This window comes from Aythya marila (genome assembly GCF_965140915.1).
Source record: "Aythya marila genome assembly, contig: HAP1_HAP1_SCAFFOLD_117, whole genome shotgun sequence".
NCBI classification, from domain to species: Eukaryota; Metazoa; Chordata; class Aves; order Anseriformes; family Anatidae; genus Aythya; species Aythya marila.
Window position 1 is genome coordinate 1 of NW_028136590.1, and position 18338 is coordinate 18338.

The window sequence follows — 18338 nt, forward strand, 5'->3', positions numbered from 1 at the left end:
CCCGTAGGGGGTGCACAGGGGCTATAGGGGGGGGCATAGGGGTATCCTATGGGGGCTACAGGGGCTGTAGGGGGCATATGGGGTGCACAGGGGCTATGGGGGGGGCTATAGGGGGGCTATAGGGGCATGCTGGGGTGATCCAGGGCTGTACAGGGGCTATAGGGGATGTGCAGGGGCTGCGGGGGGGGTATAGGGGAGCACACGGGGGCTATAGGAGGAGCTGGGGGGGGATCTATATGGGTGCACAGGGTCTATATGGGGCGGGTGGGGGGGCTATAGGGGTCTATGGGGATGCCGAGTGTCTATAGGGGGCTGTGGGGGGGCTATAGGGGTCTATGGGGACACCGAGTGTCCATAGGGGGTCTATAGGGGCTGGGGGGGGGGGGGGGACACGGGGTCTGGGGGGGGGCTATAGGGTCTATGGGGGGGGCTATAGGGTATATGGGGGGGGGCTATAGGGGTCTGTGGGGACGCCGAGTGTCCATAGGGTGTCTATAGGGGGCTGGGGGGGGGGGGGGACACGCACGGGGTCTATGGGGGGGCTATAGGGTCTATGGGGGGGGCTATAGGGGTCTATGGGGGGGCAACGGGGGGCTGTGGGGGTGTGCAGGGGCTATAGGGGAGGCTGTGGGGGGGGTCCCTGTAGCATCCCCTATAGATCGTGGGGGGGGGGGCTCCCCCCTTTCCCCTCCCCATGCCCCGGAAGCGTTCCCCCGGCAGGAAGCGAGCAGCCGGGGGGGGGGGGGGGGACGGAGGGGGGGGGGTACGCACCCACCCCCACCCTGGGCTGCAGGGAGCCTTTATTTTGGGGGGGGGGGACACAGCAGGCCTCGCCCCCCCCACCTTCACCCTAATTAACCCTCGTTAAGTCACCCTAATTAATCCCCCCCCCCCCGGCAGGGCACCGCTGGACGCCGCGACGCCAGGTGACCCCCCCGGCACGACCCCCCCCCCCCCCGGGGGGGGGGGGGCCTGGGCGTCATTGTCACCGCTGGGGGGGGGGGGGAGCATCCCAATTTGTCATTGTCACCCTTGGGGACATCGTTTTATTTTGGGGGGGGGGGCATTCATCATCATTGTCACTCTTGGGGGCATTAATTTCGGGGGGGGGGGGTCCCAATTCATCATTGTCATCTTTGGGGACACCCTTCTTTTTTTTTGGGGGGGGGGGTGTCCCAATTTGTCATTGTCACCCTTGGGGACACCCTTCTTTTTTTTTGGGGGGGGGCATCCTTCATCATCATTGCCACCCTCGGGGAAATCCTTTTTTGGGGGGGGGTCCTGGTTGTCATTGTCATCCTTGGGGACAGCTTTCTTTGGGGGGGGGGAAATTATAAATTATCATTGCCACCTTTGTCTACATCCTTCTTTTTTTTTGGGGGGGGGGGGCCTCCCTGGTCATCATTGTCACCCTTGGGGGCATCTTTCTTTGAGGGGGGGGCATCCCTGGTCATTGTCACCCTTGGGGACATCCTTTTTTTTTGGGGGGGGGGGGACATCCCTGGTCATAGTTGTCACCCTTGGGGACATCCTTTTGGGGGGGGGGGCATTCTTGGTCATCATTGTCACCCTTGGGGACATTTTTTTTGGGGGGGGGGTGACATCCCAACTCATCATTATCATCCTCGGGGGCATCCCTCTTTTATTTTTTTTTGGGGGGGGGGGGGCATCCCAAATCATTTTGTCACCCTTGGGGACATCCTTTTGAAGGGGGGGGGACACCCCAACTCCTCATTGTTACCCCTGGGGACATTTCTCCTTTTTTTTTTTTAGGGGGGGGGGGGACACAACACACATCAACTCCTCATGGGCACTACTGGGGACATCCTTCTTTTTTTTTTGGGGGGGGGGGGACACCCCTGGAAATCACCGTCACCGCTGGGGACACCTCGGTTCATCATTGTCACCCCTTGGGGACACCCCTTTTATTTTTTTTTTGGGGGGGGGGGGCAACACCTCAACTCATCGCCGTCCCCTTTGGGGACACCCCTCCATTTTGGGGGGGCACCCAAGCATCACATTTCGGACTGGGGGGGGCAACACCTCAACTCATCGCCGTCCCCGCCGCGGCGTAGGCACCGCCTCGGGGCCACCATGGCCACCGACTCGGGGGACCCCGGCAGCACCGGGGACCCCGAAAAACCCCACGGGACCCCCCTGGAAGAGCCCCCCAACGCCCCGGAGAAGACCCGCTTCATCCGCAAGAGCGTGGAGATGGTGGAGGACGAGCGGGCCCCCCCGGCCGACCCCCCCCGGGAGAAGGCCAAGCAGGAGATCGAGGAAGAGGCCGAGATGAAGGCCGTGGCCACCTCGCCCGGCGGCCGCTTCCTCAAATTCGACATCGAGCTGGGCCGGGGGGCTTTCAAGACGGTTTTCAAGGGTTTCGACACCGACACCTGGGTGGAGGTGGCTTGGTGCGAGCTCCAGGTGAGGCCCCGCGGGGCGGGGGGGGGGCACGGTTGGGTGCGCGGCGGCGCCGACGTCTTCGGTTCTTCGTTACGGCGTCGCGCGGTGAACGGCGCGCCCACTGGTTTGGTGGATTTGTCAGCGAAACTGTTCCGACTTCCCCGTGAGGCCAACGTTTGGGTCCTCAAATTTGTCTTGACTCCCCCTCCTGAAGTCCAGGATCCTCCAAAATTGGCCATGAACCCTACAGTTGGCCCCTCAAATTCGTCTTAAATCTTCCCCAAAATCAACGATTCTCCAAACTCAACAATGAACCCTACAGTGGGCCCTTCAAACTCATCTAAAATTCTCCACAAAATCAAGGATTCTCCAAAATTGGCCATGAACCCTACGGTTGGCCCCTCAAACTCATCTTGAACAGCCCCAAAATCAACAATTCTCCAAACCCAACAATGAACTCTACAGTTGGCCCCTCAAATTCATCTTAAATCTCCCCAAAATCAACGATTCTCCCAATTGACCATGAACCCTACAATTGGCCCTTCAAATTCATCTTAAATCTTCCCCAAAATCAAGGATTCTCCAAACCCAACAATGAACCCTACAGTTGGCCCCTCAAACTCATCTTGAACAGCCCCAAAATCAACGATTCTTCAAACTCAACAATGAACCCTACAGTTGGCCCTTCAAATTCATCTTAAATCTCCCCCAAAATCAAGGATTCTCCAAACTGACCACGAACGCTACAGTTGGCCCCTCAAACTCATCTTAAATCTCCCCCAAAATCTCCAAATTGACCATGAACCCTACAGTTGGCCCCTCCACCTCATCTTGACCCCTCCCAAAGTCAACGATCCTCCGAGTTCGCCAATCGGCCTTGTAATTACGCCCTAAAAACTCATCGATCCTTTCATCGAAGCCCTCAAACTTCGCAGTTTACCCATTTTTTTTTCCATTTTTTCCATTTTTTTATCCATCATTTCGTTTCTTCAACCTCACTGCTGACACCCCGATTCACAAGGTGCCCTTCCAACAACCCCCAAAATCTGTCGTCAAAGCCCCACTTTGCCCATTTACCCACTAAATTCATTATTTATGCTCTTTAACTCGTTGTCCCTGTTGCGTTCCTCAACCGCCTTACAAAATCAACCCGCGAAAGCCTCAAATTCATCATCCTTCTCCCCAAACCGATGGCGAGCCCCTATTTCTGCCGCATAACCCCCCATTTCGCCCCCTCCCCAGGACCGCAAGCTGACCAAGGCGGAGCAGCAGAGGTTCAAGGAGGAGGCGGAGATGCTGAAGGGGCTGCAGCACCCCAACATCGTCCGCTTCTACGACTCGTGGGAGTCCACGCTCAAGGGCAAGAAATGCATCGTCCTCGTCACCGAGCTGATGACGTCGGGCACCCTCAAGACGTGAGTCGTTTGGGGAGAGGGGGGGGTGGAAAAACATTTTGGGGTGGTGGCACGCCGCGGGACGAGGCGCCCCCCGACCCGCCCGCAGGTACCTGAAGAGGTTCAAGGTGATGAAGCCCAAGGTGCTGCGGAGCTGGTGCCGGCAGATCTTGAAGGGTCTCCACTTCCTCCACACCCGCACGCCCCCCATCATCCACCGCGACCTCAAGTGCGACAACATCTTCATCACCGGCCCCACGGGCTCCGTCAAGATCGGCGACCTGGGCTTGGCCACCCTCATGCGCACCTCCTTCGCCAAGAGCGTCATCGGTAAGCCGCGCCGTGCCCGCCCGTTGGCCAACGCTCAACGGGCCAACGCTCAACGCTCAACGAGCCAACGCTCAATGGGCCAACGCTCAACACTCAACGAGCCAACGCTCAACGCTCAACGCTCAACGCTCAACGCTCAACGTTGGCCAACGCTTGACGGTGGCCCCTTGGCTCTTCCCCCCCAACCAGGGACGCCGGAGTTCATGGCGCCGGAGATGTACGAGGAGCGCTACGACGAGTCGGTGGACGTCTACGCCTTCGGGATGTGCATGCTGGAGATGGGCACCTCCGAGTACCCCTACTCCGAGTGCCAAAACGCCGCCCAGATCTACCGCAAAGTCACCAGCGTGGGTGCCCGTCCCCCGTGCCTTGCCCCGGCGTGGTGGTGGTGGTGGTGGCATCACCCGGGGGTTCCTCCGCTCGTAGGGCATCAAGCCAGCGAGTTTCAACAAGGTGACGGACCCGGACGTGAAGGAGATCATCGAGGGCTGCATCCGGCAGAACAAGGCGGAGAGGTGGGAGAATCGGGGAGCCTACGGGGACCCCCGCCCCGTGTCCGTGTCCCACCCCGTGTCCCACCCCGTGTCCCCGCTCGCAGGCTCTCCATCCGGGACCTGCTGAACCACGCGTTCTTCGCGGAGGACACGGGGCTGCGGGTGGAGCTGGCGGAGGAGGACGGGGGCTTGGACTCCTCCCTGGCGCTCCGTCTCTGGGTGGAGGACCCCAAAAAGCTGAAGGGGAAGCACAAGGACAACGAGGCCATCGAGTTTAGCTTCGACCTGGAGTCCGATGTCCCCGAGGAGGTGGCCTACGAGATGGTGAGTGGCACGGGGCGCGGGGGGGGGAGGTTGTGAGGCTGAAGCTCCTCTGAGGTTGGCTCTTGAAGCACCCCAAAAACTCAATGAACCTCCAGGTTCACAGCGAACATGATGGTTGGCTCCTCAAACTCAAGTCAAGGATCCTCCCAGTTCACTCATGAGCCCTATGGTTGACCCCTCTAACTCGTCTTGAACCCCCACAAAGTCAGTGAACCTCCAAATTCACCATGGTTGGCCTCAAATTCGTTACTGAGGTCTTCACAAAGTCGTTGAAGGTCCAAATTGACTCTGAACCCTACGGTTGGTCCCTGAAACTCAACTTAACCCCTCCCCAAAAATCAACGATCCTCCCAATTGGCTTGTGAACCCAACGGTTGACCCCTCCAACTCATCCCAAAACCCTCAAAAGTCAACGAACCTCCAAGATTGACCCCTCCAACTCATCCCAAACCCCCCAAAAGTCAATGAACCTCCAAGATTGACCCCTCTAACTCATCTTGAACCCCCCAAAAGTCAATGAACCTCCAAGATTGACCCCTCTAACTCATCCCAAACCCCCTAAAAGTCAATAAACCTCCAAGATCATCAATGAACCTTGTGGTTGACTCATCTAAGTCATTCTGCCCCCCAAAAAGTCAATGAACATCCAAAATTGACCCCTCTAACTCATCCCAAACCCCCCAAAAGTCAATGAACCTCCAAGATTGACCCCTCCAACTCATCCCAACCCCCCCAAAAGTCAATGAACCTCCAAGATTGACCCCTCCAACTCATCCCAACCCCCCCAAAAGTCAATGAGCCTCCAAAATTGACCCATCTAACTAATTTCAAACCCCCCAAAAGTCAATGAACCTCCAAGATTGACCCCTCTAACTCATCCCAAACCCTCCAAAAGTCAATGAGCCTCCAAGATTGACCCCTCTAACTCATCCCGAACCCCCCAAAAGTCAATGAACCCCCAAGATCATCAATGAACCCAACGGTTGCCCCCTCAAACTTGCGTAGAACCCCCCCAGGAGCCAACCATCCTCCAAGCCCACCATGCTCCGCTCCCCACGGCCTCCCCTTGCTCTCCCCCATCAGGTGAAATCCGGCTTCTTCCACGAGAGCGACTCCAAAGCCGTGGCCAAATCCATCCGGGACCGCCTGGCGCTGGTGAGGAAGATGAGGGAGAGGAAGCAGGCGGAGGGCCGGGGGGCCATCCCCGAAAATGAGGACACCGAGGTGGACCAGCACGTCCGGCAGCAGCTCCTGCGGCAGCAGACCCCCGCCACCGGTGAGAGACCCCCCCAGAATTGTCCCCAACTCTGTCCCCATCGTGGTGGACCCCAAAATTTGCCCAACGTTGTGTGGTCAACAGCTGAGGTCCTCCTGGAGAACAGCGCTGGATCGGAGGCCACCGGGTGCTACCAGGGGGTAGGTGGCTCCCGAGGACACCCACGGTCCCCCAACCTCGTCCCCTTGACCCAACTGTGTCCCCTTGACCCAACCTCGTCCCCTTGTCCCCAACCTCGTCCCCTTGACCCAACCGTGTCCCCTTGAACCAACCTTGTCCCCTTGACCCAATCGTGTCGCCTTGACCCATCCTTGTCCCCAACCGTGTCACCTTGACCCAACCTTGTCCCCTTGACCCAACCTCATCTCCTTGACCCAACCGTGTCCCCTTGACCCAACCGTGTCCCCTTGACCCAACCTCGTCCCCTTGACCCAACCTCATCCCCTTGACCCAACCATGTCCCCTTGACCCAATCGTGTCCCCTTGACCCATCCTTGTCCCCTTGACCCATCCTTGTCCCCTTGACCCAACCTCTTCCCCTTGACCCAACCTCATCCCCGTGACCCAACCTCATCTCCTTGACCCAACCTTGTCCCCAACTGTGTCCCCTTGACCCATCCTTGTCCCCTTGACCCAATCTCATCCCCTTGACCCAACCTTGTCCCCAACCTTTTCCCCTTGACCCAACCTCGTCCCCTTGACCCAACCTCATCTCCTTGACCCAACCTTGTCCCCAACTGTGTCCCCGTGACCCAACCTCGTCCCCTTGACCCAACCTTGTCCCCTTGAAGCCACCACTGCCACTTGTCCCACAGGTCCCCTTTGGCACGGAGGGGATGGTGCCGGACGTCCCCGCGGTGCCACCACCACCCGTGCCACCGGCCTCGTCCCAGCTGGAGGCCACCACCGTGGATGGGCAGAGCCGGGCTGGTGGCCCCGTCACCAGTGTCAGGGGGGACGCTGGCCAAGCGGTGACACCGGTGGCAGGGGCAGCGAGGGTCCAGACGGCTCCCGGTGCACCGGGGACGGTGATGGGGATGCCGCCGGCTCCAGGGATGCCACAAGCTCTGGTGATGCCACCAGCTCCAGGGATGTCACCGGCCCCAGGGATGCCACCGGGTCAAGGGATGCCACCAGCCCCAGGGATGCCATTGATCCAAGGGATGCCACCGGTCCCAGGGATGCCACCAGCTCCCGAGCTGTCATCTCAGCTGGTCCCTGGCATGCAGCCACAGATGGCCACAGGGATGCCACAAGCTCTGGTGATGCCACCAGCCCCGGGGATGCCACCAGGTCAAGGGATGCCACCAGCTTCAGGGATTCAGATGGCTCCTGAGATGCCACCGGTCACAGGGATGCCACCGGGTCAGGGGATGCCACCAGCTCCAGGGATGTCACCAGCCCCGGGGATGCCACCGGGTCAAGGGATGCCACCAGGTCAAGGGATGCCACCAGCCCCAGGGTTGCCACCAGCCCCAGGGATGCCATCAGCTCCAGGAATGCCACCAGGTCAAGGGATGCCACCAGCCCCAGGGTTGTCACCAGCCCCGGGGATGCTACCAGCTCCTGAGATGCCACCAGGTCAAGGGATGCCATCGGGTCAAGGGATGCCACCAGCTCCAGGGATGTCACCAGCTCCGGGGATGCCACCGGGTCAAGGGATGTCACCAGCTCCAGGGATGTCACCAGCTCCGGGGATGTCACCAGCCCCAGGGATGCCACCAGCTCCAGGGATTCACTTGGCTCCTGAGATGCCACCAGGTCAAGGGATGCCACCAACCCCAGCAATGCCACCAACCCCAGCGATGCCACCAGCCCCAGCGATGCCACCAACCCCAGCAATGCCACCAGCCCCAGCGATGCCACCAGCAGAGGCCACCCCACGGGACGTCCCCGCTGTCCCCGACCCCACCGCCACCAAACCCGACCGCAGCCGGCAGCGCCGAGCCTCCTGCCCGCGGCCGGACAAGGGCGCCCGCTTCCAGCTCACCGTCCTGCAGGTCGGTCCGGGGACACGGGACGGGGCCGGGGGGGGGACACGGGGACACCCCTAAAAAACCGTGCCCCCGCCCCAGGTCTCGTCCCCGGGGGACAACACGGTGGAGTGCCAGCTGGAGACGCACGACAGCAAGATGGTGACCTTCAAGTTCGACGCCGACGGGGACGCCCCCGAGGACATCGCCGACTACATGGTGACCCCCCCAGGACCCCAAAAAATCCTTTGACTTTCCCTTAAGAATCACCCCAAAATCTCACCTAACCCCCAAAACTCCACCTAACCCCCAAACCCCTCAAAGCTTCCCCAAAAGCATCAAAACGTCTTCCAAATCTCTCCAGACCTCTCCAAAACCGCTCAAAACTTCCCCAAAACCACCCAAAACCTCCCAAAATTCCTCAAAACCTTCTCAAATCCCTCAAAAACTCCCCCAAACCCTTCAGAAACTCCCCCAAACACCTCAAAGCCACCTCAAATTCCTCAAAACCTCCCCCAAATCCCTTAAAATGTCTTCCAAATCCCTGAAAACCTCTTTCAAACCCCTCCAGACCTCTCCAAAACCTCTCAAAACTTCCCCAAAACCACTCAAAACCTCCCAAAATTCCTCAAAACCTCCCCCAAACCCTTCAGAAACTCCCCCAAAACCCTCAAAACCTTCCAAAATTTCTCAAAACCTACTCAAATCCCTCAAACCCTCCCCAAACTCATCAAAACCTCCCCCAAACCTATCAAAACCTCCCAAAACCCTTCAAAACCTCCCAAATCCTCCCCAAACTCCCTCAAAGCCTCCCCAATCCCCGTCAAAACTTCTCCAAAATCCCTCAAAACCTCCCCAAACTTCTCCAAACCTCCCCTAAAACAACCCAAACCTCAGAGTCTCCTCCAAACCTCCTCCAAACCACCCCAAACCCCTTCAAAGCCTCCCCAAATCCTTCAAAAGCTCTTCCAAACCTCCCCAAACCCCCTCAAATTCTCCCCAAATCCCTCAAAACCTCCCCTAAACCCTTCAAAACCTCCCAAATCCTCCTCAAAGCCTCCCCAAACCCCCTCAAAACCTCCCCAAATCCCTCAAAACCTCCCCTAAACCCTTCAAAACCTCCCAAATCCTCCCCAAACTCCCTCAAAGCCTCCCCAAACCCCTCAAAACCTCCCCAAATCCCTCAAAACCTCCCCTAAACCCTTCAAAACCTCCCAAATCCTCCCCAAAGCCTCCCCAAACCCCCTCCAAACCCCCTCCAAACCTCCCCCAACCCACCCCAAACCCCTTCAAAGCCTCCCCGAACCCCCTCAAAACCTCCCCGAACCCCCTCAAAACCTCGTAAAACACCCCAAAAAAAATAAAAACGCCCCCCCCCAAATCCTTTGCGTCCTCCCCCCCCCCAGGTCGAGGACAACTTCGTGCTGGAGGCCGAGCGGGAGAAATTCGTGGAGGAGCTGAAGGCCATCGTGGTCCAGGCTCAGGGGCTCCTCCGCCCCCCCGCCTCGGACCCCCAAGTGCCCCACGGGCCCCCCCAGGGCGAAAGCGTCCCCCACTCGTCCCCCATCGGGCGGTGGAGGTTCTGCATCAACCAGACCATCCGCAACCGGGAGGTCCACGGTGAGTCACGACGGGGTGGTGGGAGGGGGGCGACGCGTCGGGGACGGCGGTGGGTGACCCCCGTTGGGTGTCCCCTTTCTCGTGGGGGTGTCCCCATCTAGGTCCTGGGGGGCCACCGCATGGACGGAGGGCGATGGGGACGTCCCGCGCCGAGCAGGATGCGGCCGTGGAGCAGGGTGCGCCAACGGGTGTCGCCGGGCCCCAAGAGTTGGGTGTCCCCCAAGGATTGGGGACAGTCATTGGAGGACCCCAAGAGTTGGGTGTCCCCCAAGGATTGGGGACAGTCATCGGAGGTCCCCAAGAGTTGGGTGTCCCCCAAGGATTGGGGACAGTCATTGGTGGACCCCAAGAGTTGGGTGTCCCCCAAGGCTTGGGGACAATTGCCACCGGACCCCAAGAGTTGGGTGTCCCTCAAGGATTGGGGACAGTCATCGGTGGACCCCAAGAGTTGGGTGTCCCTCAAGGATTGGGGACAATCGTCGGAGGACCCCAAGAGTTGGGTGTCCCTCAAGGCTTGGGGACAATTGCCACCGGACCCCAAGAGTTGGGTGTCCCTCAAGGATTGGGGACAGTCATCGGAGGACCCCAAGAGTTGAGTGTCCCTCAAGGCTTGGGGACAATCATTGGTGGACCCCAAGAGTTGGGTGTCCCCCAAGGCTTGGGGACAATTGTCACCGGACCCCAAGAGTTGGGTGTCCCCCAAGGATTGGGGACAGTCATTGGAGGACCCCAAGAGTTGGGTGTCCCTCAAGGATTGGGGACAATTGTCACCGGACCCCAAGAGTTGGGTGTCTCTCAAGGATTGGGGGCAATTGTCACCGGACCCCAAGAGTTGGGTGTCCCTCAAGGATTGGGGACAATTGTCACCGGACCCCAAGAGTTGGGTGTCCCTCAAGGATTGGGGACAGTCATCGGAGGACCCCAAGAGTTGGGTGTCCCTCAAGGATTGGGGACAATCTCCACCGGACCCCAAGAGTTGGACGCACCCAAGGGACCGGAGATGACGGTCACGGGGCACCAAGACCTGGACGTCCCCCAAGGGTTGGGGACAATCATCACGAGACCCCAGGAGCCGGAGCCGGTTGTCACCGCACCCCAAGAACCAGCTGTCCCCCAAGGCCTGGTGACGACGGCCACCCACCCTTGGGACCTGGACGCACCCAAGGGACCGGAGGGGATTGTCCCCGAACCCCAAGATCTGGGTGTCCCCCAAGGATTGGGGACAATCGCCACTGGACCCCAAGAGTTGGGTGTCCCCCAAGGATTGGGGACAATAATTGGTGGACCCCAAGAGTTGGGTGTCCCCCAGGGCTTGGGGACAATCGCCCCTGGAGCTTGGGAGCAGGATGCACCCAAGGGACCGGAGACAATCGTCCCCAAAGCCCACGGCGATGACTTGGGTGCCCCCCAAGGACCGGGGACGATTGTCACCAGTTCTTGGGACCAGGAGGCACCCAAGGGACAGGAGGTGACCGCCACCCACGCCCAAGAGTTGGGTGTCCCTCAAGGACCGGGGACAACTGCCACCAACGCGTGGGACCTGGAGGCACCCAAGGGTGCCGAGACGATCGTCACCAAACCCCAAGAGCTGGATGCGCCCAAGGGGCTGGAGATGATTGTCCCCAAACCCCAAGAGTTGGGTGTCCCCCAAGGATTGGGGACAGTCATGGGAGGACCCCAAGAGTTGGGTGTCCCCCAAGGATTGGGGACAATTGTCACTGGACCCCAAGAGTTGGGTGTCCCCCAAGGCTTGGGGACAGTCATCGGAGGACCCCAAGAGTTGGGTGTCCCCCAGGGATTGGGGACAGTCATTGGTGGACCCCAAGAGTTGGGTGTCCCCCAAGGCTTGGGGACAGTCATGGGAGGACCCCAAGAGTTGGGTGTCCCCCAGGGATTGGGGACAGTCATTGGTGGACCCCAAGAGTTGGGTGTCCCCCAAGGATTGGGGACAATCGTCAACGGACCCCAAGAGTTGGGTGTCCCCCAAGGCTTGGGGACACTCGTCCCCAACACTTGGGACCTGGAAGCACCCAAGGGTGCGGAGACGACCGTCCCCGACCCCCAAGATCTGGGTGTCCCCCACATTTTGGGGCCAATCCCCTCCACCCCCCAAAAGCTGAGCGTCCCCCAAGACGCAGGGACGCCCCCCGCCACCTCTTGGGACCGCGCCGCACCCAAGGGCCCCTCTGAGCTGGGTCCCCAAGCCCCGGAGGATCCCAAGGGCCCCGAGCAGGCCGTGGGGGGTCCCCAAACCCCCGATGTCCCCCCCGCGCCCCCCCCGGCCATCCTCACCCTGGACCAGCAGCTCCGCACCCTGCTCTACCCCGAGGGTCACCGCGACGCCCCCAGCCTCCGGCCACCGTCCCCGGACCCCAAAGTGAGTCGGGACCCTGGGGGGGGGGGGATATGGGGTTGTTGGGGGGGGGTTATGGGGGAGTTTGGGGTCCCAAAGGTGATTAGGGGTCCTAAGGGGCAGCTGGGGGGGCTATGGGGGTAGTTTGCGGGGGGTTATGGGGTATTTTGGGGTCCTAAGGGGCACCTGGGGGGGCTATGGGGGCAGTTTGGGGTCCCAAGGGGGCAGTTTGGGGGGGCTGTGGGGTATTTTGGGGTCCCAAGGGGCACTTGGGGGCGCTGTGGGGCAATTTTGGAGTCTATGGGGGCAGTTTGGGGTCCCAAGGGGCATCTGGGGGGGCTATGGGGGCAGTTTGGGGGTCTTTGGGGGCAGTTTGGGGTCCCAAGGGGCACTTCGGGGGTCTGTGGGGGCAGTTTGGGGGGCTATGGGGCTGTTTAGGGTTTCCAAGGGGTACCTGGGGTGGATATGGGGGCAGTTTGGGGGTCTATGGGGTCAGTTTTGGGGTCTATGGGGGCAGTTTGGGGGTCTATGGGGGCAGTTTGGGGTCCTAAGGGGCACTTGGGGGTGCTATGGGGGCAGTTTGGGAGGATCTATGGGGGCAGTTTGGGGTCCCAAGGGGCACCCAGGGTGGGCTATGGGGCAGTTTTGGGGTCTATGGGGGCAGTTTGGGGTCCCAAGGGGGCAATTTGGGGTCTATGGGGGCAGTTTGGGGGCTCTATGGGGTATTTTGGGGTCCTAAGGGGCAGCTGGGGGGGCTATGGGGGCAGTTTGGGGGGGGTTATGGGGTATTTTGGGGTCCCAAGGGGGAACTGGGGGGGCTATGGGGGCAGTTTGGGGGGGTCTATGGGGGCAGTTTGGGGTCCTAAGGGGCACTTGGGGGGGCTATGGGGGCAGTTTGGGGGGTCTATGGGGGCAGTTTGGGGTCCTAAGGGGCACTTGGGGGGGCTATGGGGGCAGTTTGGGGGGTCTATGTGGTATTTTGGGGTCCCAAGGGGGAACTGGGGGGTCTATGGGGGCAGTTTGGGGGGGTCTATGTGGTATTTTGGGGTCCCAAGGGGCAGCTGGGGGGGCTATGGGGGCAGTTTGGGGGGCTATGGGGCTGTTTAGGGGTTCCAAGGGGGAACTGGGGGGTCTATGGGGGCAATTTGGGGTCCCAAGGGGCACCTGGGGGGGCTATGGGGGCAGTTTGGGGGCTCTATGGGGTATTTTTGGGTCCCAATTGGTACTTGGGGGGCCTATGGGGGGGTCACCTCACCTTGCCCCCTCCCCAAATCCCCAATTCCCTCAGGACGCCCCCCCCGGAGGATATTTCGGGATCCGTTTCCACTGCCCCCGCCTGAAAAACCCCGTTAGCAAGAAAACCTGGAGCCGAAAATTAAAAAATTGGGCCCGCCGCGCCGCCGCCCTCGGGGGGGGGCGACCCCGACCAGGTACCCCCCCCCCCCAAAAAAAAAAATAAAAAAATCCCCCTCCTCAAATTTTATCCCTCCCCAAATTTACCCCCACCAAAAAATCCCCCAATTTCCCCCCCCAAATCCCCCCTTTCCTAAATTTTACCCCCCCAAAATTTACCCCCCCCAAAAAAATTCCCCATTTTCCCCCCCAAAATCCCCCCTCCCCAAATTTACCCCCTTCCCAAATTTTACCCCCCCCCAAATTTACCCCCACCGAAAAATCCCCCAATTTCCCCCCCCAAATCCCCCCCTTCCTAAATTTAACCCCCCCCCAAATTTGCCCCCACCAAAAAATCTCCCAATTTCCCCCCCAAAATCCCCCCCTCCCCCAATTTCCCCCCCCCAACCCCATTATTTTGGTATTTGGGGTGGGGGGGGCCCAAATTCATCCCCCTACCCCCGTCCCCCCCCCCAACTTTTGGGTCTTTTTCGGGCAGGGGAGGCGGAGGAGAATTTTGGGGACCCCCCCTGCGGAGCGGATGGGGACCCCCCCCCGGGGGGAGCCGAGATGGGGGGCGGCCGGCGGGGGCGACTGCAGGTGGGTAAGGGGGGGGGACGGGGTGGGGAGCCCCAAAATCGCCCCCAGGGACCCCAAAATCACCCCCAGGGACCCCAAATCACCCCCAAGGACCCCAAAATCGCCCCCAGGGACCCCAAAATCAGCCCCCAAGACCCCAAAATCACCCCCAGGGACCCCAAAATCAGCCCCCAGGACCCTAAATCACACCCAAGGACCCCAAAATCAGCCCCCAGGATCCCAAAACCTGCCCCCAGGACCCCAAAATTGCCCCCAGGGACCCCATAATCACTCCCAGGGACCCCCAAATTGCCCCCATGCACCCAAAAATCACCCCCAGGGACCCCAAATTTGCCCCAGGGACCCAAAAATCACCCCCAGGACCCCAAAATCAGCTCCCAGGACCCCAAATCACCCCCAGGGACCCCAAAATCACCCCGGGGACCCCAAAATTGCCCCCAGGGACCCCAAATTTGCCCCCAGGGATCCCAAAATCACCCCCAAGGACCCCAAATTGCCCCCGAAGGACCACAGATCGCTCCATAGGGACCCCCAAGTGCCCCATAAGGCCCCAAGAGCCCCATGGAGCCCCCAAACTGCCCCATAGCCCCCCTAACTGCCCCCATAGCCCCCCAGGTGCCCCTTCAGACCCCAAAATACCCCATAGACCCCCAAACTGCCCCCATAGACCCCAAAACGGCCCCATAGCCCCCCAGCTGCCCCTTGAGACCCCAAAATACCCCATAGACCCCCAAACTGCCCCCATAGCCCCCCCAGGTGCCCCTTGGGACCCCAAAATACCCCATAGACCCCCCAAACTGCCCCCATAGACCCCCCAAACTGCCCCCATAGCCCCCCCAGCTGCCCCTTGAGACCCCAAAATGCCCCACAGCCCCCCCCAAACTGCCCCCATAGACCCCAAAACTGCCCCCATAGCCCCCAGCTGCCCCTTGAGACCCCAAAATACCCCATAGACCCCCCAAATTGCCCCCATAGGCCCCCCAGACTGCCCCCATAGCCCCCCCAGGTGCCCCTTATGACCCCAAAATACCCCATAGACCCCCATACTGCCCCCATAGCCCCCCCAGGTGCCCCTTGGGACCCCAAACTGCCCCCATAGCCCCATTGGGTGCCCCTTGGGACCCCAAAATACCCCATAGACCCCCAAACTGCCCCCATAGGCCCCCCAGACTGCCCCCATAGCCCCCCCAGGTGCACTTTGGGACCCCAAAATACCCATAGACCCCCAAACTGCCCCCATAGCCCCCCAAACCGCTCCCATAGCCCCCCTAACTGCCCCAAATAGCCCCATAGCCCCCCCAAACTGCCCCATAACCCCCCCAGGTGCCCTTTGGGACCCCAATCTCCCCCATAGCCCCCCCCCAATTCCCCCTTGGGACCCAAGTGCCCCCCACAGCCCCCCCAAGTGCCCCCATAGCCCCCCAGGTGCCCCTTGGGACCCCAAAATACCCATAGACCCCCCAAACTGCCCCCATAGCCCCCCCAAACTGCCCCATAGCCCCCCAGGTGCCCCTTGAGACCCCAAAATACCCCATGCCCCCCCCCAGTTCCCCCTTGGGACCCCAAGTCCCCCCCACAGCCCCCCCAAACTGCCCCCATAGCCCCCCCGGGTGCCCCTTGGGACCCCAAAATACCCCATAGACCCCCCAAACTGCCCCCATAACCCCCCAAACTGCCCCCTTGAGACCCCAAACTGCCCCCATAGCCCCCCAGGTGCCTCTTGGGACCCTAAAATACCCCCGTAGACCCCCCAAACTGCCCCATAGCCCCCCTGGGTGCCCTTTGGGACCCCAATCTCCCCCATATCCCCCCCCCAATTCCCCCTTGGGACCCCAAATCCCCCCCAAACCCCCCCATATCCCCCCCCCCATCACCCCCCCCCCTCCCCGCAGGCCTCCCCCTCCACCCCCACCGAAGCCCCCGACGGCGGCGGCAGCGGCAGCATCGCCCCCCCCCCGCTCCCCCCGAGCTCGGACAGCGACCCCCCCCCGGCCCCCCCTTGGACCCCCCATTTCCCCGCGCCCCCCCCCGCGCCCCCCATCTCCAGCAGCAGCGACGGCGGCGACTCGGAGGACGAGGGGCTGCGGGCCGAGCTGCGGCGCCTGCGGGACAAGTAAGAAATTTGGGGGAAAAACACCAAAATTGGGGGTGCCCCCCCCCCCCAAAAAAATTAATATTTATGGACCCCCCCCCCCCCTAAAAAATAATTAAAGGCACATCCAGGAGGCGGCGGCCCTGCGGGCACGGCAGCAGCGGGAGCTGAGGGAGCTGCAGGGGAGGCTGCGAGCAAGGGGAGCCGGGGGGCTGGCGCGGGGGGGGCCCCCCAAAATCCGACCCCCCCCCCCCCAGCGCCACCTCCCTGCGGACCCTCGCCCAGGAGGGCCAGGGCCAGGGGGAAGGCCAGGGGAAGGGGCCCGGCGGCGAGGGCAGGTGGGTGAGGGGGGGGGAAATGGGGTTTTGGGGGGGTTTGGGGGGGTTTGGGGGGTTTGGGGGAGTTTGGGGGGATTTGGGGGTTTGGGGGGGTTTGGGGGGTTTGGGGGATTGGGGGGGTTTGGGGGGTTTGGGGGGATTTGGGGGGTTTTGAGGGGTTTGGGGGTTTGGGGGTTTTGGGGGGATTTGGGGGGTTTGGGGGTTTGGGGGGGTTTGGGGGAATTTGGAGGGAGAGAGGGATTTGGGGGCTTGGGGAGGATTTAGGGGATTTAGGGGTTTGGGGGGATTTGGGGGGATTTGGGGGTTTTGGGGGTTTTGGGGGATTTGGGGGTTTTGGGGGGTTTGGGGGTTTTGGGGGGGTTGGGGGGTTTGGGGGGATTTGGGGGGTTTTGGGGTTTTGGGGGGTTTGGGGGGGTTGGGGATTTGGGGGGGTTTGGGGGGTTTTGGGGGGGATTTGGAGGGAGAGAGGGGTTTTGGGGTTTGGGGAGGATTTAGGGGATTTAGGGGTTTTAGGGGTTTGGAGGGGGTTTGGGGGGTTTGGGGGGTTTGGGGGATTTGGGGGATTTGGGGGTTTGGGGGGTTTTGAGGGGTTTTGGGGGTTTTGGGGGATTTGGGGGGGTTTGGGGGGTTTGGGGGGATTTGGGGGTTTGGGGGGTTTTGGGGGATTTGGGGTTTTGGGGGATTTGGGGTTTTTGGGGAGTTTGGGGGGGGTTGGGGGATTTGGGGGGGTTTAGGGGGAGTGAGGGGTTTAGGGGTTTTGGGGGGGTTTGGGGGATTTGGGGGATTTGGGGGGTTTGGGGGGTTTGGGGGGGTTGGGGGGATTTTTGGAGGTTGGGGTTTTTGGGGGTTTTGGGGGGGATTTGGGGGATTTGGGGGGAGTGGGGGATTTAGGGGGTTTGGGGGATTGGGGGGTTTTGAGGTTTTGGGGGGTTTGGGGGGTTTTGAGGGGTTTGGGGGTTTGGGGGGATTTGGGGGGTTTAAGGGGGATTTAGGGGGAGTGGGGGTTTTGGGGTATTTGGGGGTTTGGGGGGTTTGGGGGGGTTTTGGGGGATTTGGGATATTTGGGGTTTTTGGGGTGATTTGGGGGTTTGGGGGGGATTTGGGGGGGGGTGGGTTTTGGGGGATTTAGGGGATTTGGGAGGATTTGGGGCTTTTGGGGTGGGTTGGGGTTTTGGGAGGTTTGTGGGGTTTGGGGTGGATTTGTGGGGTTTTGGGGGGTCTGGGGGCTTTCTCACCCTTTCCCCCCCCCCCCAGGCCCCCCCCTCCGGCCCCCCCCGAAGCGGGGCCCCCCCCCCGCCGCCCCCCCCCGCCTCCCGGAGGAAGCCCCGGGGGGGGTGGGGGGGGGTCGGGGGGGTCCCCCCTCCCCGCGCACCCCCCCCTTGCCCCCCCCTCCCCGGTGGGGGCCCCCCCCGGCACTGCACGACTGACCCCGCAACCAAAATCGCCGTTTTTCACCCCAAAACCGCCCCTTCTCCGTTTTGTGCCCCCCTCTCTTTGTAGCACCCCCTTCCCCCGTTTTCCCCCAAATGGCCTCGTTTCACCCCAAAACGGCCCCAATGAAGGCTCCAAACCTGCCCGTCTTTTGACCCAAAATCCCTCTTTTTTAACCCAAAACCGTTGTGGAGCACTGGAGCACTCCCTCGCACCCAAATTCACCTCATTTCACCCCAAAATTCACTCCTGGGGCCATCGTGGTGCTTGTGACCCCCCCCCTCCAACACCAAACCGCTCACTCAACACCAAAAT

General features: G+C 61.0%; 1 protein-coding gene across 1 annotated transcript; it reads left to right on the forward strand.

Annotated features, from left to right (window-relative positions):
- Positions 1–2094: 2094 nt before the first annotated feature.
- On the forward strand, positions 2095–16592 carry LOC309891729 (serine/threonine-protein kinase WNK3-like; the record flags this gene model as incomplete). The annotated part of the gene is made up of 18 exons (XM_082786061.1): positions 2095–2427; positions 3649–3821; positions 3910–4130; positions 4320–4477; positions 4557–4645; positions 4729–4948; positions 6032–6224; positions 6309–6364; positions 7040–8224; positions 8300–8416; positions 9604–9817; positions 9919–10155; positions 11230–11457; positions 11806–12194; positions 13459–13600; positions 14062–14162; positions 16055–16275; positions 16512–16592. Coding segments are annotated over 18 exons (4358 nt in total), but the record flags the coding sequence as incomplete, so codon positions are not given.
- Between the last annotated feature and the right edge of the window lie 1746 nt (positions 16593–18338).